Genomic DNA, 24,018 nt, shown 5'->3' on the forward strand with positions numbered 1-24,018 from the left:
CCAGGAGATTCTCTGGGAAGACAAGTGCAGAGAGCCAACCTGTTCAGTGTAAAGCTCTTCCTCCTTCAAAGTGCCTGTCTCTGGGCTTTGGCCAGAGGCATGCTTCCCAGACTGTGGGATGGCCACTTGGCAGGCTGTAACCTTTTAGGAGAAATAAAGTATTGTCTCCACCTCTCCTTTTCTAAAATTATATCTTGTAATTTTTTGCTAAGTTAACAGACGTCATCTAATTGGCACATCCTCCTTTTACAGGTGAGAACACTGAAGCCCAGAGAGTTGTAGGGAGTCTTAGAGCTCACAGTTACCTCTCAGATTCCTATGCCTCTCACAGTTCCAACTCCCTCCTTTCCAAACAAAGACACACACCTTGATTCTCACTGAGGGATTTGTACTAAGATCATTTGGTGAGGTAAAATCCTAAGTAAAAATCAATCAATCAATCAATCAATACCTGAAGTAAAGGCTTAAAGGTGAGTTTGTAAAAATATAGTAAGATTTCAAAACAAAAGTCAAATTTTACAAAGTTTAAAAAAATATCAAAGAGAGAAAAAAGCTGAAACAGATAACTAAATAAAAGCCTGTAGAGGAAAAATCACCATGCATAAATGTTAATACAGGAAGACCAGACTTTGTGGGATGAGGTGTTGTGTTGATCAGCGTAGAAGGTGACTTGTCTGAAGAAACATGGATTTGTAGCCTAGGGCTAAAAATCTGCCAGCCAATGTTTGCTTACGTTTCCTGGTGGCTGATGATAACTTATCTGGAAACATTATTGAAGAAATGTAATCATGAAGCCTGCCATATATGCTGTCTCTTCCCTGTTTTCACACATTCACACTTCTCCATAGTGACTCAAGGCAGCTTTGTATTTCCTGGTGTTGTTAAACATTTTTTTAAATTATGTAACTACTCTAACATTTTCTCCAAAACTGTATATATATATATATTTTTTTTTGTGTGTGTGTGTGTGTGTGATAATGGCAGCTACAATTAATTCAACAAATATTTATTGAACTATGGCAGTTTTTAGGCACTGTTTTAGTTACTAGTGGCAGAAGAGTGAGTGACAGAGACAACGGTCACTAGATGCTTTACACAGTTTTTAGTGAAGTCTTGCAGTAAGCCTGCAAAGGGGCTGTTAGTATCCCTGTTTTATAGATGAGAGAGCTGATGTTGAGGAAGGTTATTTCAATCATAAGTGGATTAATGAAAATTTGAACTCAGATCATTCCATATACCCTTTTCCTTAAAAATGTTTTTTTCTCTATTGTGATGAAATGCTATATTCACAAATATACAAACACATGCACACTTTTAAAAAAACATGAGTTTACAAAAATAAGAAAAGAGTAAACTCACTTCATCATCTCACATTTTTCATTCGATGGTATCTTGTGGAAATTCCTTTAAGTTACCTACCTTGGCTCTGCTTTTTTTAATGTCTGAATATAGTCTAGGCTGTGGATATGCTGTAATTTGTATTTATTTAGGTCTTGTTTTACACATTCATTTAACAAATCTTTATCACTGTATATGCCAAGACCTATACTATTCACTTTGGGGTACAATAGTGAAGAAAATCGGTATTCTGGCTCTTGGGGAGCTTGCATTCCAATAAGGGAAGACACAAAATAACAGACCTATCAGACCTAACTTTTATACTATGTTAAATATGATAAGCATTATAGAAAAAAGAAAAAGAGCTAGGTATGGTTGACTTGGCAGAAAAGGTGTGTGGGTGTGTGTGTGGGATGTTATACGTGTTAGATGGGTCAGTTAATCCTCACTAAACAGGAGAGATTTGGGCAATTATTTGAAGGGTGGTAGGAAATTAGCCAAACATATCTGCGGGAAGAGCATTCTAAGTGCAGAAGGGGCAGCTACAGTAAAGGACCTAAGACGGGAGTTTGCTTGTTGCTGTCCAAGAACAACGTGGTCAGTGTGGCTGGAATGAAGTGAACAAGCAAGCAAGTAGTTGAGGAGGTCAGAGGGCTAGTGAAGGGATGAGTATTAGGGGAAGATCCACTGCTTAGAGCCCTTTAGGCCACTGCAAAGCCTTTGGCTTTTACTTTGAGTGAAAGGAGAAGGCACTGCTGAGTTTTGAGCAAAGGAGTGACATAGGTTTATCAAGCATGCCTCTGGCTGTTCTGTTGAGAATAGTTTGCCCGTTTATCAAACATGACTCTAGCTGTTCTGTTGAGAATAGTTTGCCACAGGACAAGTGTGTGAACTGGGAGAGTTAGGATTCTACTGCAGTAATCCATGTGAGAGGTGATGACAGTTTCGACCAAGATAGTGGCTACTTTGGTAGTGTAGGGGTAATAGAATATGCTGACAGGATTGGATGTGAAGTGTGAAAGAATGGGAAGGATTCAGGATGATTCCAAGGATTTTAGCCTGAGGAATTGGAAGGATTGGATTGTCGGCCAGCAACTGAGATGGGGAAGGTTGTGGGCAGAGCAGGTTTGAAGAGGGCAGATCAGGGGTTCAGTTTAAGGCATGTTGTTTTTGAGATGTCTGTTAGACAGCAAAGGGATATGTGAAAGTGAGATACAATTATATAATGCAGTTCCTCCTTCCCATTCTTTAAAATGTCACACATTTTATGTTACATGTTATAAATCTTACAGTACATTTTTACTCTTGTTTCTTTAGATCATCAGTGATCTTTTAGAGCAATTAAAATGAAGACAAATTGTCTTTGTTATGTACCTTTACTTTTTACCATTACATTTATTTATTTATTTATTTATTTGACAGAGTCTTGCTCTGTTGTCCAGGCTAAAGTGCAGAGGGGCGATCTCAGCTCACTGCAACCTTTGTCTCCCAGGTTCAAGCTATTCTCCTGCCTCAGCCTCCTGAGTAGCTACCACCAAACCTGGCTAATTTTTGTATTTTTAGTAGGGTTTTACCATGTTGGCCAGGCTGATCTCGAACTCCTGACCTCAAGTGATTTGCCCACCTCGGCCTCCCAAAGTGCTGGGATTACAGGGGTGAACCACCATGCCTGGCCCATTTATTTATTTTGAACTAAGTTTCTGTCTGGTATCATATTCTGAATGCTGAAGAACTTCATTTAACATTTCTTATATCACTTGTCTTCTGGCAATGAATTTTTCTCAGCCTTTATCTGCCCTTCTGCCCTGCTGTTGTTGTTCTTCCCACAATGGACTTCACTGTGTTATTTTTTGGTGTGGGGTGAGCTGATGGTGAGGGGTATGGGAGAAGGGTTTCTGTTGTCTTGTTCCATTCTGCCTCTTATGTAGGCTTTCTCTGCCTGGGCCCTGGGAGTTGGGCTTTCTCAATATGCCTGTTCCTCTTCCCCAGGAGAGCTCATCTTTTGCCTTGTGTCAGTGGTTGGTCTTTTGTGGGTGAATATTTCTTGTCCCTTCCCCAGTGGTAGGGGTCCTTTGATGGTTGTGGTCTAAGTGCTTGAGCCTGTACTGTTTCCTGCCCTTCTGCCCACAGCGGTGGATCTTTACTGGGGTCATCCTGGGGATGACATAGTTTGCTGCTTTTCTTGCAGTAGCTAAAGGCTTTCTTCTGATATGAGAAAAGGGTCAGGACAGGAGGTGTACACTGTCATGCCATTCTTGCAGCAGCTGCTGTTCCGCTCTTGCATGCCAGCACCACTGAGGAAGTCTCTCTTTGTTTTCCCATCTGTTCCCAAACCTCTCTCACATGGGGAGGTCCTTGGAAAAGAATGTGAGCATGCCTGTGAGCATCCCTTGGGTCTGGGGCTTGCCATAGTTCTATACCTTCATGCTGTCTCACATTCCTCCTTTAGCAAGCGGTTAAAATGCTAGTTGATTTTTTACGTGTTTGGATGGTGGATAGAGGAGGACACTGGCCACAGGTAAGCTAGTGCTCTCCTTAAGAAAAGTTATGATTTTACAGTTTATCATTCTCATTGTTAGGTTAGTAGTGATACTCCTACTAACCTTCTTGGTGGAAACTGAACTTTTATGTATTTTTTATTTCAATAGCTTTAGGGGTACAAGTGGTTTTTGGTTACATGGATGAATTGTATAGTGGTGAAGTTTGAGATTTTGGTGTACCCCTCACTGAGTAATGTATATTATATCCAATATGGAGTTTGGATACCCCTCCTAGCCTATCTCTTCTGAATGTCCAGTGTTCATTATACCACTCTGTATGCCTTTGTGTACCCACAGCTTAGCTCTCATTTGGAAGTGAGAACATACGGTATTTGATTTTCCATTCCTGAGTTACTTCACTTAGAATAATGCCCTCCAGCTAGATCCAAGCTGCTGCCAGAGACATTATTTTGTTATATTTTATGGCTGAGTAGTATTCCATTGTGTATATACACCACATTTTCTTATATCAACTCATAGGCTGATGGGCACTTAGGTTGATTCTGTATCTTTATAATTGTGAATTGGGCTGTGATAAACTACATGTGCAGGTGTCTTTTTGATACAATGCAGTTGATACAAAGCATTTCCCCTGCTTGCACTCACTCTGTCCTGCAGCCCTGTGAAGAAGGTGCCTGCTTCTCCTTTGCCTTCCACCATGATTCTGAGTTTCCTGAGGCCTCCCTCAGCAATGTGGAACTGTGAGCCAATTAAACCTCTTTCCTTTATAAATTACCCAGACTTAGGGAAGTTCTTTATAGCAGTGTGAGAATAGACTAATACACTTCTCATCCCTTTAAAAAAGTACTCTGGAGTTAGTTTTTATATGCAAGGTTTCCTGGATCTATTCTCTAAATATCATATTTTTATCTGTCCATGGTTTTCACTTGAGGTTTTGATTTTGAATTTGATTATAAATATCATATTTTTATCTGTCCATAGTTTTCACTTGAGAATTTTTTTTTGAATTTGATTCTTGTCACTTTCTTTCAATTCATTCTCTAAAGATAAATATCTTTAAGTTAATGGTTTTTAACTCTTAAAAGTTTTTTTTTTTTTTTTTTTCCTAGTGCTGTATTTGAATCTCCTTAAATTTTCTTAGGTAATTCAGGTATTCCCTTTAGTTGAGGTATTCTGTCTGCTGTAGAACACAGAGCGTGGGTCTCATTTTCCTGCCTTATCTTCCTCTTTCTAGCAGCTTTGCTCCTTTGTATGGGCTGTATCCCTTGGTTACCTCACTGGAGCTCAAGACTGGTTATTGAATAGTCCTCTGTGGCTTCAGTCCTGCAGGTGGTAGAAGGCAAATGGGTCTCTCTTCAGTGGGCCTGCACTGGCAGATAGGCTGTCAGTTCCCTGTCAGTCAGCTTTCTGGTCTCCTTGTACTTTCCTGGGCGTCAAGAGCAGGAAAAATTGTGGGTTGTGGCCCCCTCCATCTCTGACTTTCAAATTATTTTTGGGATTCCCTGGTTTTCAGCCCTTGTCCCTGGTTACTCTGCTGTTTTCTACTTTATTACCAAGTCCACTGGAGAGAACACCTCGCACCAGTTGTCTGTCAGAACCTAAGGCTTCATTTGCACCTATCTGCCCACAGATGCTAGTAGTAGTTGTTTTGCTCAAGAGAAGAAAGTAACTTAGGTTTGAGGGTGAAGGGGAAAGGTGCTGCCTTCAGGTCACCATATACCCACAATTATTATTTTTTTCACATCTCTGCATTTCCATTTTGTGTTATTTCATAAGTGATGCATTTCGTAAAGAAGAATTCTGTTTTATTATAGGCACCACTACATTTCTTTCCCCTGAGCTCTGCTATATCAACTGGAGTAAGAGAGACAACTGCAGTAATTAAACTTGGAGTTTTTGTTCTCCCTCTAACAGAAAGTTGGCAAATGGAACAAGATGTTTGTGGCCATTAGTTCAGTGGCTCAAAATGTCAGGGCAGAAGTCTTTGCAATTCTCTTGGACTCAAGATGGCTGCTTCAGCCTCAGCTATCATGCTGATATTCCAGGTGGGGAGAAACAGGATTGGGTATACTTTCCATTTGACTCAGCTTCATTTAAGAACTTGTGTGATAGTTCCATACAATGATTTCTGCTCTCAGGTTGTTTGCTCCACTCTCTTCAAGATAAATGTAGTATTTTTACCTGGATACATTAGTACCCTGAACAAGATCAGTGTTCTAGTACAAAGGGGAATGGATATAGGGAGGCAACTAGTCTGCCTCAGACTTCCTACAGTTTGGAAGGAAGATTGGTTATTTTTCACATTGAACTTTTAAAAAGCACATTAATATACTATTGAAGGTCTAATTGTATTGCAAGGGCACATACATGCACAGTAGTTCAACATTGAAACATAATTATGTTCTAAGTGGGGACTCCAGTCTCCTTCTGTGAAAAACATCATTATTTCAAATATAAATGACTCAATTGCAGATTGATTCACTTTAATGTATTTATGTCATCTGTATGTATATTTTTTATTTCCGAACTATTTCAAAGTAAATTACAGACATTGTGACAATTCACCCCTCAATACTTTAGCATAAGAACATTCTCCTAAATAGCCATGATGCCGTTTCAGCAAATCTAACAAAAATAACAGTAATTTCCTAATGTCTTCTAATGCTAGCCCATATTTAAATTACTCCAATTGCCTACAAAATGTTTTTATAGATATTTTTGAACAAGGATCTGATCAAAGACTACATATTACATTTAGTTATGTCTATTAACTATCTCTTTAATTCCTCCCCCCCACTTTTTAACAACAGTGACTCTCTGAAGAGATCATGCCCGTTGTAGAGTATCTCACATCTGGATTTACCTGATTACATTCCCAGGGCTTTATTTAACTTGTTTCTCTATCTCCTATAATTCCTGCAGTCTGGAAGTTAGATATAAATATTTCTGGCAAAAATACGTTATGGAGTGATGCTGGTTTATTTGTGCTGCGTAATAGTAGGGGGCATATAATGTGTCTGGCTTCCCACTGTTACTGATGCCAACATTGGGTTAAGGTAATTTTTCTATTGTAAATGTACTGTTTCCCCTTTGTTCTTAGCAAGTAATCAGTGAGCTGTTACTACTATATGGATATTTGTTTTCACCATCAACCTTTCGCCTAATGGTTTTAGTATCCGTGGAGAATTCTTGACAAATCAGTAATATTATTAGGGATTTCAAAATGGTGATTTGCTAACTCAGATATTCCCCCTTTATTTATAAGTTAGCATTCTTTTGTAAAGAAGAGCTTTTCATCATTAATTTCGGCTGTCTGGTTATCCTGAACTATGGTTACTATTGAAAAGGCAGGACCAAATGCTTAATTCCTTTTCTTTACTAATTTTAATAATAACTTATCCTCTAATGATAGCAAATGAGATTTTTAAAAAATTTCCTTTTTTCTCTCACTGATGGTATGGACTTACAAATTTGTTAATGTGTTTCGATCAGTTATCCTTTTGTCCCCTTTGAGTCTCGAATTGTTCTAAATTTGGTCTGTGGAAGCTCTTTCTATTGGGATTTAAAAACTGGAAGGAATCTTGGAATCAACTAATCTAAATCCCTAAGTTTTGTAGATAAGGAAACTGAGGCTTAGAAGATAGTGCTTTTCCCCACAATTCTGAGAGAGAGATCTTCAGTGAATCATGTTTTTAACTTACTAATAGCATTCAGCAAAATGAGAGAAAATGGCTCACATTTTTGCAATCATACAGTTTTTATTAAAAGTTACTGTCTAGTCCAGTGAATAGCAGATTGAATGAATTAATTATCTGCTTTATTCAGAAACAGTTTGAATAAAAACAAAGATGCTCCATTATGGACTGGACATTGGATCAGTCTGAGAAGTAAGTTTGACTCAGACAGTTTGGTGTGTACAGGCTGAATTTATCTTGAAGTCACATTTTATTTGACCTGCACAGTGTTGAATTCTTGGAATTCATTGCCAATGTAAAAAATTCAGTGATTTCACACACAAATTTGAGTTAGTAACTTCTCTAAAAATAATGTATATATCCGGCAACATTGGGTCCACATGGTGATATAGCAACATTCAACTGGAGTGGAAAAAGTTTTTGGGTGGCATGCCCTTTCCACCTTACCTCCTGGCTACTCTCTAACGTATCATTTACATGTTTATTGTTGGGTATCTGGTGTTGTGTTGCCTTACTGCCTAACTTGTAAGTGTTTGAGGTGGTGACTCTTGAGATAGAAGCTAAGAAGCCTAGGAAAGTTCTTGCAAAGAAATCACAGATCAAAGGTAATACCACTAATGCAGGGACAAATGGACAGCAAGAAAATGGAAGAGCAGAGAGTTTTCCTATCTGCTAGTGTGAAATTTTCAGCAGATTTATTACAAAAAGTAAAACCAATGATATCGGGAAATCAGCCAGAAATTTTTGAAGTTTTCAAGAAGAGTGTTTGAAACACTGAATTTTCAAAGATGTTCTTTGAAACCAATGAGAACAAAGATACAACATATCAAAATCTTTGGGACACTTTTAAAGGAATGTGTAGAGGGAAATTTATAGCACTAAATGCCCACAAGAGAAAGCTGGAAAGATCTAAAATTGACACTCTAACATCACAATTAAAAGAACTAGAGAAGCAAGAACAAACACATTCAAAAGCTAGCAGAAGGCAAGAAATAACTAAGATCAGAGCAGAACTGAAGGAGATAGAGACACAAAAAACCCTCCAAAAAATCAATGAATCCAGGAGCTGGTTTTTTGAAAAGATCAACAAAATTGATAGAGTGCTAGCAAGACTAATAAAGAAGAAAAGAGAGAAGAATCAAATAGACACAATAAAAAATGATAAAGGGGATATCACCACCGACCCCACAGCAATACAAACTACTATCAGAGAATACTATAAACACCTCGACGCAAATAAACTAGAAAACCTAGGAGAAATGGATAATTTCCTTGGACACTTACACTGTCCCAAGACTAAACCAGGAAGAAGTTGAATCCCTGAATAGACCAATAGCAGGCTCTGAAATTGAGGCAATAATTAATAGCCTATCAACCAAAAAAAGTCCAGGACCAGACGGATTCACAGCCAAATTCTACCAGAGGTATAAAGAGAGCTGGTACCATTCCTTCTGAAACTATGCCAATCAATAGAAAAAGAGGGAATCCTCCCTAACTCATTTTATGAGGCCAACATCATCCTGATACCAAAGCCTGGCAGAGACACAACAAACAAAAGAGAATTTTAGACCAATATCCCTGCTGAACATCGATGCAAAAATCCTCAATAAAATACTGGCAAACTGAATCCAGCAGCACATCAAAAAGCTTATTCACCATGATCAAGTGGGCTTCATCCCTGGTATGCAAGGCTGGTTCAACATACGCAAATCAATAAACGTAATCCAGCATATAAACGGAACCAAAGACAAAATCCACATGATTATCTCAATAGATGCAGAAAAGGCCTTTGACAAAATTCAACAACCCTTCATGCTAAAAACTCTCAATAAATTCTGTATTGATGGAATGTATCTCAAAATAATAAGAGCTATTTATGACAAACCCATAGCCAATATCATACTGAATGGGCAAAAACTGGAAGCATTCCCTTTGAAAACTGGCACAAGACAAGGATGCCCTCTCTCACCACTCCTATTCAACATAGTGTTGGAAGTTCTGGCTAGGGCAATCAGGCAAGAGAAAGAAATCAAGGGTATTCAGTTAGGAAAAGAAGAAGTCAAATTGTCCCTGTTTGCAGATGACATGATTGCATATTTAGAAAATCCCATCATCTCAGTCCAAAATCTCCTTAAGCTGATAAGAAACTTCAGCAAAGTCTCAGGATACAAAATCAATGTGCAAAAATCACAAGCATTCTTATACACCAGTAACCGACAAACAGAGAGCCAAATCATGAATGAATGTGTCACAATAGCTTCAAAGAGAATAGAATACCTAGGAATCCAACTTACAAGGGATGTAAAGGACCTCTTCAAGGAGAACTACAAACCACTGTTCAGTGAAATAAAGAGGACAAAAACAAATGGAAGAACATACCATGCTCATGGATAGGAAGAATCAATATTGTGAAAATGGCCATACTACCCAAGGTAATTTATAGAGTCAATGCCATCCCCATCAAGCTACCAATGAATTTCTTCACAGAATTGGAAAAAACTGCTTTAAAGTTCATATGGAACCAAAAAAGAGCTCGCATTGCCAAGACAATCCTAAGTCAAAAGAACAAAGCTGGAGGCATCATGCTACCTGACTTCAAACTATACTACAAGGCTACAGTAACCAAAACAGCATGGTACTGGTACCAAAACAGAGATATAGACCAATGGAACAGAACAGAGTCCTCAGAAATAATACCACACATCTACAGCCATCTGATCTTTGACAAACCTGACAAAAACAAGAAATGGGGAAAGGATTCCCTATTTAATAAATGGTGCTGGGAAAATTGGCTAGCCCTAAGTAGAAAGCTGAAACTGAATCCTTTCCTTACTTCTTATACAAAAATTAATTCAAGATGGATTAGAGACTTAAATGTTAGACTTAAAACCATAAAAACCCTAGAAGAAAACCTAGGTAATACCATTCAGGACATAGGCACGGGCAAGGACTTCATGTCTAAAACACTAAAAGCAACAGCAACAAAAGCCAAAATTGACAAATGGGATCTAATTAAATGAAAGAGCTTCTGCACAGCAAAAGAACCTACTATCAGAGTGAACAGGCAACCTACAGAATGGGAGAAAATTTTTGCACATCTACTCATCTGACAAAGGGCTAATATCTAGAACCTACGAAGAACTCAAACAAATTTACAAAAAAAACACAACCCCATCAAAAAGTGGGCAAAGGATATGAACAGACATTTCTCAAAAGAAGACATTCATATAGCCAACAGACACATGAACAAATGCTCATTATCACTGGCCATCAGAGAAATGCAAATGAAAACTACAATGAGATACCATCTCACACCAGTTAGAATGGCAATCATTAAAAAGTCAGGAAACAACAGGTGCCGGAGAGGATGTAGAGAAATAAGAACACTTTTACACTGTTGGCGGGATTGTAAACTAGTTCAACCACTGTGGAAAACAGTATGACAATTCCTCAAGGATCCAGAACTGGAAATACTATATGACCCAGCCATCCCATTACTGGGGATATACCCAAAGGATTATAAATCATGTTGCTATAAAGATACATGCACGCGTATGTTTATTGTGGCACTATTCACAATAGCAAAGACTTGGAATCAACCCAAATGTTCATCAGTGACAGATTGGATCAAGCTTTAAGTCCTTTAATAATCTTCCTAGGCCTGCATCCAAGCAGGCTTCCCCCCAACCCCCCAACCCCCCGATCCCATTGCATTTATTTCAGTTTCTATTCTTTCCTCTTTAGTCCTCTGAACACTACTGAATTGATAGATTCACATTTTTCTCCCCTCCAAATTTGTACTGCAAAGAGGAATTGATTGGTTTGGATAGATCAGTTACTTTGGAAAGTGTGTACTTAGATTATTATTACTTTCTGTAATAGTTGATAAAGGCTAAATACATGACAGAGTGGACTGAAAATTGAACCACATTCATTCATATTTAACCCTCACATTTATTACAAAAAACACACCTTATTTTTTGGTCTGTTTTCTAGATTGGCTTTAACATAAGCTCACAGTTTCTTCAATTCAGTACTCAATGTATTGAGTGTGTACATTGGGCAATTGCATGGCCCAGGTCATTGCTAAATTGTAGTCAATGGAAAGCTGAGGAGGTGGCATCAGGCAGCCTCAGCAGTGGGTCATGCAGCTGTCTGTCAGGGTTTTGAGTGTTGGCTTGGTGAAGTAGATGGTGCCTGAGCACTCCACTCAGAATAAACCATTGGTTCCTGATACTATGTCTAATCATTGCCACCTGATTGATCTTAATCAAGCAAACTATTTCAACTCCGAGGCTCAGTTTTCTTAGTTGTTAAACGGGGAAGCTCCCACATAGGATTATTTGGAGTGTGGCACATGGTAAGTGTTAACTTTTCTCCCCTGTTCTTGTGGAGCTTTTCCTACCTGCCATCAAATCCTGGTTAGGTCCCGTCTGGAGGAGAGAAGTGATTACTTTGTAAAGAAAGCCTCTTTGGGGCTGTGGTGTTTGAGTGTGATGTTGAATACCCATTTCAGCATGAGGGGACTAGTGAGGCATGAGAGGATTGCAGAGCAGGCTTCTAGCTTCTCTAAAATTGGCTATCTAACCTTTCTGTTAATATCTCTAATGTTATGAATAGTCAGCAGTCTCTCTGTTTCTTTGCTATGCCTGTATTCAAATTACTTGCAATTATAGTCTTGATTTGAGGAATCTCTGTGGGTATTTTCTGCCCCTAAGTTAACATTAAAGAAATGGTCTTCCTGGCTCTGCCAGTATTTATGGCTTCTCAGGACCTCTTTCTTCATCTGTAAAAGGAGGGGGCTGGGTTAACTATTAATATTTGTAATTCCTTTAAGCGTTAAAATTTTACTATTCTCAGGAGTTGGGTGTTCTGTTGTTCATTAAGTAATTTATATCTTTGAAACATTGCCTTGGTGGTTATCTTTTCTCCTTACAATGTTCATCAAAAGAGATTTTGTTGGTTTTTTTCTTTCATCACCTCCATGTGAAGGGTAGGATTCTGCTGAAAAATAGTCATAGGCAGGTTTAGAAGCACGAGTGGCTCTGTGTCTCCTCTGCACACATTTCAACAAAACATCTGGTTGGACAAATTCAACTCATTCCCAATGTCTCTGCAGTCCCTGCTTTGGTCACTTTAAAGAGAAAAGAGTGTTACTTGCTCATTGAACATGTCTTTAACAGTCCCTTTAGGGTAGATTGAAGGACAGCCCATTTCCAGATTCTGATTGTAACAGAGACCACAATTCTGTATCTCAAACTAATAACACTGGTGTTTCTCGTGCAGATGGGCTTCAAAGCACACGCTTCGAGAAAGCCTGGTTTAAAGTGTGCCCATTTGCCTGTTTGAAAGATTGGCAGGCAAATTTAAAGTTTATTTATGAACACTCTTCCTCTGAGAATGGCAAGCCCACTTCTTTCTTGTCCAGAATATGGATGAATTTATGATGTTTATGGAAACCAGGTGATTTTCTGCCTGGTGGGCTTGTCTCTCAAGTCAGACAAAACTCAGTGCTTTTTTCAGCATCGCTTGCCAGAGGCTATGAAGAGGATTGAAACATATGAAATACAATGTCCAATACCTCCTCAGAATTTGAAAGTAAATGATGTAACCCTTTTATGTTGGCTCCTATGTTGTGGATTTAGCGTTTTAGGCTAAAAACAGATTAAGTTGGATTGTAAATAAACATTTTGTGTTGGGTAAATTAGTTAATATTTTAAAAGTGTCTCTTCTTTGGGCATGAAGATTTGCAGAAAAACATTCCAGAAGAAAAAAATAGTTTATTTTAGTATGTTGATTTATTGTACTAATCCTTGTTCAATATAATCATTGCTACTCAGGGTGAAAAGTTTGGACCCTTTGCTGGAGAGAAGAGAATGCCTGAAGACTTGGATGAAAATATGGATTACAGGTTAATGTGGGAGGTGAGGATATGACTGTTATTTTAATGTTAAAAATATATTTCTTTTGTACCATTTAATGCATTTTTAAGGCTACGTTAATTGATATTGATTCCAGTTAAGTATTTAAGTATTGAAATGTTTTAGTTTTTTTTTTTTTTTTTTGAGATGGAGATTTGCTCTTGTTGCCTAGGCTGGAGTGCAATGGTGCGATCTTGGCTCACTGCAACCTCCGCCCCTGAGGTTCAAGTGATTCTCCTGCCTCAGTCTCCTGAGTAGCTGGGATTACAGGCACATGCAAACACGTCTGGCTAATTTTGTATTTTTAGTTGAGACAGGGTTTTGCCACATTGGCCAGGCTGGTCTTGAACTTCTGACCTCAGGTGATCTACCTGCCTTGGCCTCCCAAAGTGCTACGATTACAGGCGTGAGCCACTGTGCCCAGCTGAAATGTTTTAGTTTTTAAAGAAAGTTTAGCTTTTTTTCTTTTCTTTTTTTTTTTTAAGAGAAAGTGGACTGTTGAAATATCTTACTAGACATTTGTTTTAGAGATCTGAAGTTCCTCATCGAAAAATAAGTGTGATGTTTGAATTTCAAAATAAACGTACCCTGAATTTAGAACTTGACTTCTGTAAATAAGATTATACTTAATTTTTTTTAATTTAGTAGTTGAAGTTCTAATTGTATAGAAACAAATCTCAGTTTCATGTTGTAATAAAGGCCCGCCTTAAAATGTACCTTACCTTTAAAAATACATAGTTAAGGAGCTGTAACACTAGAGACAGTCTTTTGCAATCTAAAGTTTCGCTTAGGCAGAGATCTGTATATACCAGTATATATCTGCATGTTATGAGAATTTTCATCTTAGTTTATGCCAATTATATTCGTTGCTATTCTTTTCTAGGTATTAGAAAAAGGACCCAAGGTATCAAAATAGGAAAGCAGCGGTGTAGACTGTTGAAATAAAAATTTGGAAAATGCAGCCCTAGGAATTATATATTCATGTATTACTTAATGACAGGGATTCATTATAAGAAATGCATCATCAAGTGAACATCGTAGAACATATTTGTACAAGCCTAGATGGTATAGCCTACTGTATTCCTAAGCTATATGGTATAGCCTATTGCTCCTGGACTATAAGCCTATACAGCATGTTACTGTACTGAATAATGGAGGCAGTTGGAAGACAGTGACAAGCATTTATGGATCCAACATATCTAAGCAAGCCAGGCACAGTGGCTTGTGCCTAATTCCAGCTACTCAGGAGGCTGAGGCAGGAGGATTGCTTGAGGCCAGGGGTTGGAGCCCAGCCTGAGTGACATAGCAACCGAATCTCTAAAAAAAATATAAAAAATTATCTGGGCCTTTTGGTACATGCCTATAGTCCCAGCTACTCAGGAGGTTGAGGTGGGAGGATTGCCTGAGCCCAGGAGTTCAAGGCTGCAATGAACTATGATCATGTCATTGCACTCCAGTCTAGGCAACAGAAGGAGACCCCTTCTCTAACAAATGAAATTGAAAAAGATCTAAATACAGAAAAAGTACAATAAAAATAATGTATTATAATCATATGAGACCACCATTGTATATACAGTCCGCTGTTGACCGAAACATTGCATTGTGGCACAAGGCTATTTGATAGTTTCTATGAGGAGGGTAAGACCTGAGATACATGTAGGAGGTAGAGATTACACAGTAAGAAAAGGTTGGAAAACTAGAGTAAGGAACTACACTTAGAGAGTCTCTCTGTGCTTGTATCAGTAAGGGTCTTCAGAGAAATAGAACCAAGGAGATTGTGTATATGTTTGTTTATTATAAGGTGTTATCTTACGTTATTGTGGTGGTAGCAAGTCTGAAATCTGTAGGGCAGGTCCTCAGGCTGGAACTTCAGGCAGAAAGATGATGCTGCGGTCTTGAGGCAGAATTTCTTCTCCAGGATACCTTCATTTTTGCTCTTAAGGGGTGTGACTAAATGGATGAGGGCCACACACATTATGGAGCGTGATCTCCTTTACTTACAGTAAACTGCTTGTAGGTGTTAACTATATCTACAAAATACCTTTACTCCTATATCAGCGTTTGATTAAATCAGAATACCTTTACTCCTATATCAGTGTTTGATTGTTAGATGTTAACCGCATCTACAAAATACCTTTACTCCTATATCAGCGTTTGATTAAATAATTGGGTACTATAGCCTATCCAAGTTGACACATAAAACTATCAGTGTGTTATCTGTAAGCAAAATGCATTTTTAAGCATCACCCGTATTGTTGAAACTGCTGGGGGTGGGGAGTGGAGGTGACTGAGAAAGGATTCTAAAAGGTTTCTTCAGTGCAAGTGATAGAAAATGGAAATTAATAATATAGTCCTCACTATAATTTAAGTGGGAAATGTTATTGATATTGCCTGAATTTAGCCTGCTGTTTTGTTTACTGTTATGAACTTAAACATCTTAATGGCTTTCACTATTTTTCTATAAGGTCTTAATTTTCTCAGCAGTTAATTCTTTTACTATGAAGGTTTTTCAGAAACCAAACATTTATGTGACCAAAAAAACCTGACAACTTAGTAAGTCATAAAATGATAAAAATAATACATTTTTAACTGTTTTTTTTCTTTTTAAAAAATTTTATTTGTATACATTTAAGGGGTACAAATTCAATTTTTAACGTGTTATTAATGGTTTTTGATACTTGTTATCTGAAAATTTTAGTGTGATGATCACATTAATGTTTTGTGTAGCTATGAGGTATCATTAAACCGATAATTTTTATTTTAAAAGGAAGACTTGCATGTAAAACAGAATCATTTTTGTACTATTATATAGTTGATAGTTCCGCAGTACATCATCTAGTTTTGCGTTATCTATTCCTGTGTTCTTTAATGTCTTTGCATTATTATTTTGTTTTCACACTAGTTGTCTCCAGCTCTCTCACTCTGCTACCCAAGGAGCTATTGATTTTATACATTTTTATGCTCAGGTAATGGTACACTCACGTGATTGCCATTCTCTATTTCATTTTACTTCACCCTTTATGTCTTTGTTTTGAACAAGTAATATTTGTACTTGTTATACAATTCAGAAGGTAGAAAAGGGTATTGATGAAAAGTCTCTGTTCCCTTCCAGCCTGGTTTTTTCACCTGAGACCTTTTGATACATTTAATCCCTTAGTTTATATACCTTCCCCCTCCCCTTCTGGTTCTTTTTCCTCTTGGTCTCATCTTCATTTTGGATTGTCAGCCATTGTATTAGTCTGTTCTCATGCTGCTAATAAAGACATACCCGAGACTGAGTAATTTATAAAGGAAAGAGTTGGGTTTTTTTTGTTTTGTTTTTTCTTTTTTTTGGAGAAGGAGTCTCCCTCTGTCACCCAGGCTGGAGTGCAGTGGTGCGATCTTGGCTCACTGCAACCTCCATCTCCTGGGTTCAAGAGGTTCTCCTGCCTCAGCCTCCCAAGTAGCTGGGATTGCAGGTGCATGCCACCACACCCAGCTAATTTTTGTATTTTTAGTAGAGACAGGGTTCCACCATGTTGGCCAGGCTGGTCTTGAATTCCAGACCTGAAGTGATCTGCTGGCCTCGGCCTCCCAAAGTTCTAGGATTTCAGGTGTGAGTCACCATGCCCAGCCAGGAAAGAGGTTTAATGGTCTTACAGTTCCATATGGCTGGGACGGCCTCACAATCATGGTGGAAGGCAAAGGAGAAGCAGAGGCATGTTTTACGTGGTGGTAGTCAAGAGAGTTTGTGCAGGAGACTCCCGTTTATAAAACCATCACATCTTATAAGACTTATTCACTACCACGGTAACAGTATTGGGCAAAAGGCCCCAATGATTTTATTATCTCCACCTGGCCCTGCCATTTACATGCGGGGATTATTACAATTCATGGTGAGATTTGGGTGGGGACACAGAGGAAAACCATATCAGCTGTTCCCTGCTCTGCCCAGTTGTGCAGCTGGGCAGGGGAAGGGACAGATTCTATGGTGGGTCTTCTAGAGGGAACATTTAAAGAACAACACCTTTGGAATTGCGGAGTTATTGCTTGCTGTCTTTAATCTTATCTCTTATTATGTTGAGTGAGCAAGCTGCTTCCAAACCCTGAGTTATACTATTGAAGGTCCTTTTTAATAATTATTATTATCATTTTAGCTTTGGAGGTGCTAGGATTCAGAAAGAGCAAGATACAGGAGAATAACTGGTTCTATTACTGGTCCTATGTCTGTCCCTTGTGGAACTGTTTGAGTCTTTTCAAAGGGAGATAATGAGCCTTCCCTCCTCTGGTGAGTAAATTTAAATTGGTTATGGGAGTCATTTCTGCTAGGCCCCATAGCTACGTTGCTAACCACAATGAAGCTCTCAAATGAATAATCCTTCTCAAGCCAATAGTTACGTATATTGTGGTTATGGAACATGAACCAGAACCTGGTGGTAGTGTCTGGAAAATGATGTCATGTGAGAGACCATGTGGCCTAACTCTTTCTCGGTTTATACCTGTATTCTGCTTAAGATGCCAATGGTTCTGGTGGACAAGGCCAGGAGCCCCTGGGGAGCCATTTCATATCAAAGAACTTGGAGGTACCAGTCAGGATTGAGCCTCCTGGTAGGTGTGAGCCTCTGTGAGCTTGGGACAGTATATGAAGGGACCTTAGGATCATGGGGAGCACTGATAGTGTCCGCTGCCACCTCTCCTTCTTTGTCCAAAGGTGTAGCTTAGAGCTTACTGATGCCCACTGCTTCAGAGTGCTCACTAGTACCTCAGTTACTTTCTGTATTGGCCATCAGGATTTGAGCTTGGTCTCTGAATAGACTGAGTATTTTGGGTCTTTAATCTTTCTTGATCACCTCTGATTTTTACTTTTCTTTTAAAATTAAGTGCTTAAGCAGAAGAACTCTGGATTTCTCGGGCCTCAGGCATATTACAAAGCTTGAGGATAGGAACCAGTGTTTGACTGTAAATGCTTCCATTTGACAATTTGGTGGAATGTACCCAGTTTTCTGCATTGTATTCCATTCTTATCTTAATTAGAAGTCTTTCTGTCGACTTTTTGTCAGGTGGTTTGGAGCTTGAGATGCATTTCCTTCAATTCTCTACTAATTCACACTCACTCTGTGACCTATGACCTATGTTCTACTTGCTAAACTCTCAATAATTCTTTGTTTTTACATCTCCAAGACATCCTCTTTCTGTAATATGTTCTTAGATGTTTCAAATCACAATTCAAATATGTTTTCTCCAGGCACTGGCTCTGTGCGTCCGGCATATAACTTTAAGTTTTGGCACCTGTGGAATGCAGGACAGTTTGTGCATTTTCCTTGCTACCTGTTCTGACTATTATTTAGTTGTTCTAAAGTGACTACTGGTGAATCCAGTAGATGCTGGAATCCTCCAAACAGCTCTGCTCTGTTGGCTCTGGGTCTTTCTTTCCATTTGCAAAGTGATTCTCTGGGATTGCTTGCAATAGGTTTTGTGTGGAAACTGGCCTGATAAGTTCTCAGAAACTTGGTGTTGTCCTGTATTTCCAGTGAAGTCATTCATTCTTGAACTGTATATCTGCTCCGAGATCACAAGGTCTCTACCTCATTCTCTTTTTCTCTCACTCATGCTGAGTCTGCATTTGCCTCTTACTCTTTGAACATTTCTGTGGATGCAGTGGATGTTCAGTGGTGTGATCTGATGCAGGTGGAGTCATATGCCATGCCACAGTTCAGTATACTGGGTGGGCCCTCTGGAAAGACAGCTCTTACTGTGTGCAGAATCCTAAAGAACCAGACACAAACTACAATTTCAAGTAAAATATCTTAATTCTGGGTGGCATTTTCATGGGAAAAAGTTAAGCCTCTTTTACTTAAATACATTATGTCATCCATAACTTATGCTAAAAAGGCATTTATCTCAACACAAGGAACATTAGGACAAAACCAAAACAAATAGAGGTGAAACTTTGCTTTTTAAAAAGGCCTGTGGCCTCGTAAGGGATCCAGATGTAACACAATTGGGATACACAGAGCACCGTGAGAGCCATGTACTTCACCTGCACCAGCCTGACTTAATGTCATTTTAAAAAGTTTTGTGTGTATTTATTTTCCTACATCTATCTCCTGGATCATTCATGAGAAAACTCTTATGTTTTACATCTGACGTTAGTGTATTACCAGGGTAATTAGTCATCACAACCTACGAGAAAATTGCATATTACAAAATCCAGAGTATCAAATTATGATGATTTTATTTATTTTTGTGGGCAGTTTCTGATTTTGTGGCCTGGGTAAATAACGTGTTTTCAAAATATAGCCATCATGGTGGGAAGAGGGTGAGGGATAAAAGACTGTGTATTGGGTACAGTCTATACCGCTTGGTTGGCAGGTACGCTAACATCTCAGAATTCACCACTGTAGAATTCATCCATGTAACCAAAAACCACTTGTACCCCCAAAGCTACTGAAATAAAAACAAAAAACTTAAACATTTAAAAAAGGATGGAGGCTTGTACATAATCTATCACTCATTTATTTAAATACATGAGGACATATGTAAAAATGCTTGATGTACCTCAAATATAAGTGAAGGGGTAACAATAGCTGTCTCTAAGGAAAAGGAATGGGTGACAAGAAATAGAGGAGAGAGGGAGACTTTTTTATTACTATGTAATCTTTTTACCTTTAAATTTTTATTGTGTATGGGCATTACCTGTTGTGTTAAACTTTTTTTAAGCAATAAACCCCCCCAAACTCCACAAAATATAGCCATTAAAAGACATCATCAGAAGATTTGCAGCTGTTTTTGTATGATTGTGAATCTCTTACAGTTATAGCAAATTATTATTTCAAAATAAGTGTACATACCAGATGAGTTGGGGCTCCTTCTGTTATTGATGGGGTTTAAGACATCCATTTATCAGTTAAAATATATATGGATTGTTTTTGGAAACTTCTTTTCCAACCCTTGACTCCCCTCTTCACTTATACATGTTGATGATTCTTAGTTAATAACCTCTCTTTGTCCTTGGTTATTAATTTGAACCAATGAAGAACAGATAGGAGCCAGATGAAGATAAAATATCTACTTTATTAATAAGCATGTGTGATATTATGAAATTTATATTTGGTCCTCATCTACTTCCTTGACTTTTAACTCCTAACATCTTTGGAATCCCTAGAGTATAAGAGTGTTTTTTGTATGCTAATGAGATGACTGGAGGCTGGAGTCCCCTCGATACCCTCCAGGATGGGACCGTTTGCCAGGGGAAACAACCAGGTGATTAGAGGGTTGGAACTTTCAGCCCCCTGGGTCCCCCTCACCTCTAGGAAGAGGAGAGTAGCTGAAGGTTGGGTTGATATATAAGTGACTAATATCAGTCATACCTAGTAATGAAGCTTCCATAAAAACCCAAAAGAACTGTGTTCTGAGGGTTTCCAGATAACTGAACACATGGAGATTTCTGGAGGATGGTGCACCTGGAGAGGGCATGGAAGCTTTGCGTCCCTTCTTTTATAGCTATGTATCTCTTCTATACCTATGCCTTTTTCTCTATCTATGCATCTCTCCCATCTGGCTGTTCACCTGTATCCTTTGGAATATCCTTTATTAATATACCTGTAAACATAAATGAAGTGTTCTCCTGAATACTTTTAGCCTCTCTAGCAAATTAATTGAACCTGCGGAGAGTGTCATGGGAACTCCAGTCTATAGCAAGTTGGTTAAAAGTTTCAGAGGCCTGTACTTGCCACTGCCTAGTGCAGGACAGTCTTATGGGACTGAGTCTTCAACCTGTGGGATGTGACATTATCTCCAGATAGATAATATCAGGATTGAATTAAATTAGAGGACACTCAGCTGGTGTGATACTGAATAATCTGAATAATCCACCAAAGAATTGCTTGCTTGGTGTGTGATGGGGGAAACCCCGCCACATTTGGTAGTAGAAGTGTTCTGAGTTGATTGTGTTGTGAGAATCAAGTAGGAGATACTAAGTTTGTAGTTTTCATACCCCTACAGCATGCAATAATGTTCTAAGTACCTAGATCCAGAAAAGCTGGATTGGTGACTAGGAGCCTAGGCCAGAATGGGGACTTCATGCCTGGCTTCTTAAATCTTGAAGTGTGTACCAACTGTGGCAGAAATTGAGTCAGCAAAGTAGATTCTGAATCTATTACCAATCAGCTGTGTGAAGAATTGTGGCTTCAGACTCACTTTGCAGCATAATTGGAATGGAAGATAACAGAGAGCATAGGAGAGAGACAGGTCTCCAGCCTGTGTAGAAGGCACACCCTGAGTCAGCTGGTACGTCTGCTTACTACGGAGCAGGCGGCTGGGCACAGGAAATTCTGGACCCCGCTTTTTTTCTGAGGTATGGTAACCAAAGTAAGTATCAGACCCAATGACTATCAGGGTCTCAGTAATCAGCTGAAGAGAGGGAACCATGAAGGAAACCTAAAGTATATTTATTCCAATTTATTTCTCCCATGGAGGAGGAAATAAGGAAATATGAAAAAGGGGAATAAGGATTCTTTATGAGAACATACAGAATGTTCTTATGTTCTTCTCATTTCTCATATAGAAAAAATGATGTGCTCATTTGGAATTCTTCACAAAACAAAAATAGGCATGGTAAGTGAAGCGGGATGGAAAGAGGAGGGCTCTCAGATAGTCAGACAGTCTTTAGTATGATTGCTACCCCTAGGATGCAGTAGAGCCCTTGTTCTTCTGGGGCCTATGTTTTAGTAGCAAAGATAGAATTAAAACACCCCTAATAAGTAATATAGTGAAAGGTAGTGATATATGGTATAAAGAAAATAAAATAGGGCAAAAAACTTCTGTCTGATATGAACTTGAACACATCAATATTACTGCTGATAACAACTCCAAAAGACAGGTTAAATATAATTTGTTTAATGCCTTCAAGGGTGTTAAAGCAAGGAGTCCTAGAGTGACTAACGCTCCAGCGAGGTGATAATTTTGGAGAGATAAACTGATAATCTGCAGTTTCTTTTCTCTTGGGGAAGTGGTCAGACTTTGCTGATTCTGGGTGTAGGCAAGAGGCTGAAAATCTGAGCTCAGCCTGTGTAGAGGGTTACTCTTTGAGGACACAGAAATAGGTAGAGCTTCTGGAAATCTTGTCCTGTTAAGCAACAATATTGGAGACCCAAAGGGACTAAAAAATATTGCTGTCTCCTTCTTAAGACATTTGCAGAATTATGAAGCTGCATGGCAGAATACTATAAAGTTAAGCCACATGCTTCTGAAAAGCAAGGTGTTCTGTGGTCTCATCTTGCTGAGGAGAGGCTTTCAGTGCATGCCATATTTTGAATTGGAAGCACCGTAGGGCTGTGGGTAGGAATATAGCACACTGAAACAGACTGAGCCTTGCTGCAACTGAAGCCCCGCTGTGAATCACCTCACTCCCTGATTCGTTTAAGGTGAACAGTTTCTGCTCTGCCTGATAGAAAACAGGGTAAATCTACTCCAGAGAAATATAATACCTGGATCCTCTAAACTTTCAAATATATAATATCCAGCATTTTATAAAAAATGACTAGACATGAAGAGATAGGACCGTATCACTAGAAATGATAAAAGCTGGACAATGGAAACTGACTTAAGGATGATTCAAATATTGATTGGAGTTGGCAGATGAGGACTTTGTAATAACCATGACTGTTACACTCTAGCATATGGAAGAAAAGATGAGACAAAAAGAGGAAGAGATGGAGAATTTTACTAAAAAATTGAAATGTATAAATGTCAAATTTATACATGTAGAGCATATTCATATTTTAGAGCAGAGAACTCAGTGTGTGAATTACATAGTAGGTATGACAAAACAAAAGACAGAATGAATGAAGAGGAAAAGAAGTCAGTAGAAAATATTAAAAATGAGTTACAGAGACTAAATCGATATATGAGACAGTGAAAATAACTAATATATCTGTAATGTTAGGACCTTTTAGCTTAGCAGGAGAGGAGGTAGAAAATGGGACAGAAGCAATTTTGATGAGGTAATGGCTAAGAATTTTCCAGGACTTTTAAAAAAGGTTATCTGATGAATTGAGGAAGCTGTATGAGCCTCAAGCAGTGTCAGTAGAAAGATGGTTACACCTACAGATATCTTAGTAAAACGACTTAAAACCAAGACAATCCTAAAAGCAGCTAGAAAAAAAGGAGACATTAAAAAAGTAACAGTAAGAGTGATAGTTGATTTTTAACAGAAAAATTAAAAGATAGTGGACAACTGAATAATATTTTTAAGGTGCAAAAAGAAAATAGCTGCCAATCTAGAATGCTTTACCCAGCAAAAATATCATTAATAAAATGACCTAGTTCTTCCCATCTCTTCCAAATGTGACCTAGTTCTTTCAGTCACTTCTATGTGACTCTGTGACTGGTTCTTTGGATTTGTCAAAGAATTAGCTTTAGTTTAAGGCCAAGGCTGACAGCTTAGCTTTAAATGTAAGTGTTCATTCATTCTTCAAATGAGAGTACTCAGACTACCTCCAGATCTTACCCAGAGGTAAACTTTGCTACTTTGGATTTACTGAAAGGAGGAAAAAAAAACAAAACAAAAATAACTACGGTGGC

The 24,018-nt window shown here is 38.5% G+C and overlaps 1 protein-coding gene across 8 annotated transcripts in view; it reads left to right on the forward strand.

Moving 5' to 3' along the window:
• Positions 1 to 24,018, forward strand: part of PRDM5 (PR/SET domain 5) — a 224,802-nt gene that overhangs the window by 3,776 nt on the left and 197,008 nt on the right. For 7 of the 8 annotated variants that reach the window (XR_007726061.1, XR_007726059.1, XR_007726060.1 and 4 more), the window contains exon 2: positions 13,375 to 13,458. The exons of the other annotated variant lie outside the window; for it this stretch is intronic. Coding sequence is in view for 4 of the 7 variants with exons in the window: in XM_050792631.1 (XP_050648588.1) it covers positions 13,375 to 13,458 (84 nt within the window). In the remaining 3 variants the exon portion in view is untranslated. The remainder of the gene's footprint in view (positions 1 to 13,374; positions 13,459 to 24,018) is intronic. 8 annotated transcript variants of the gene reach the window in all.

Source organism: Macaca thibetana, chromosome 5 (genome assembly GCF_024542745.1).
Source record: "Macaca thibetana thibetana isolate TM-01 chromosome 5, ASM2454274v1, whole genome shotgun sequence".
Classification (NCBI taxonomy): domain Eukaryota; kingdom Metazoa; phylum Chordata; class Mammalia; order Primates; family Cercopithecidae; genus Macaca; species Macaca thibetana.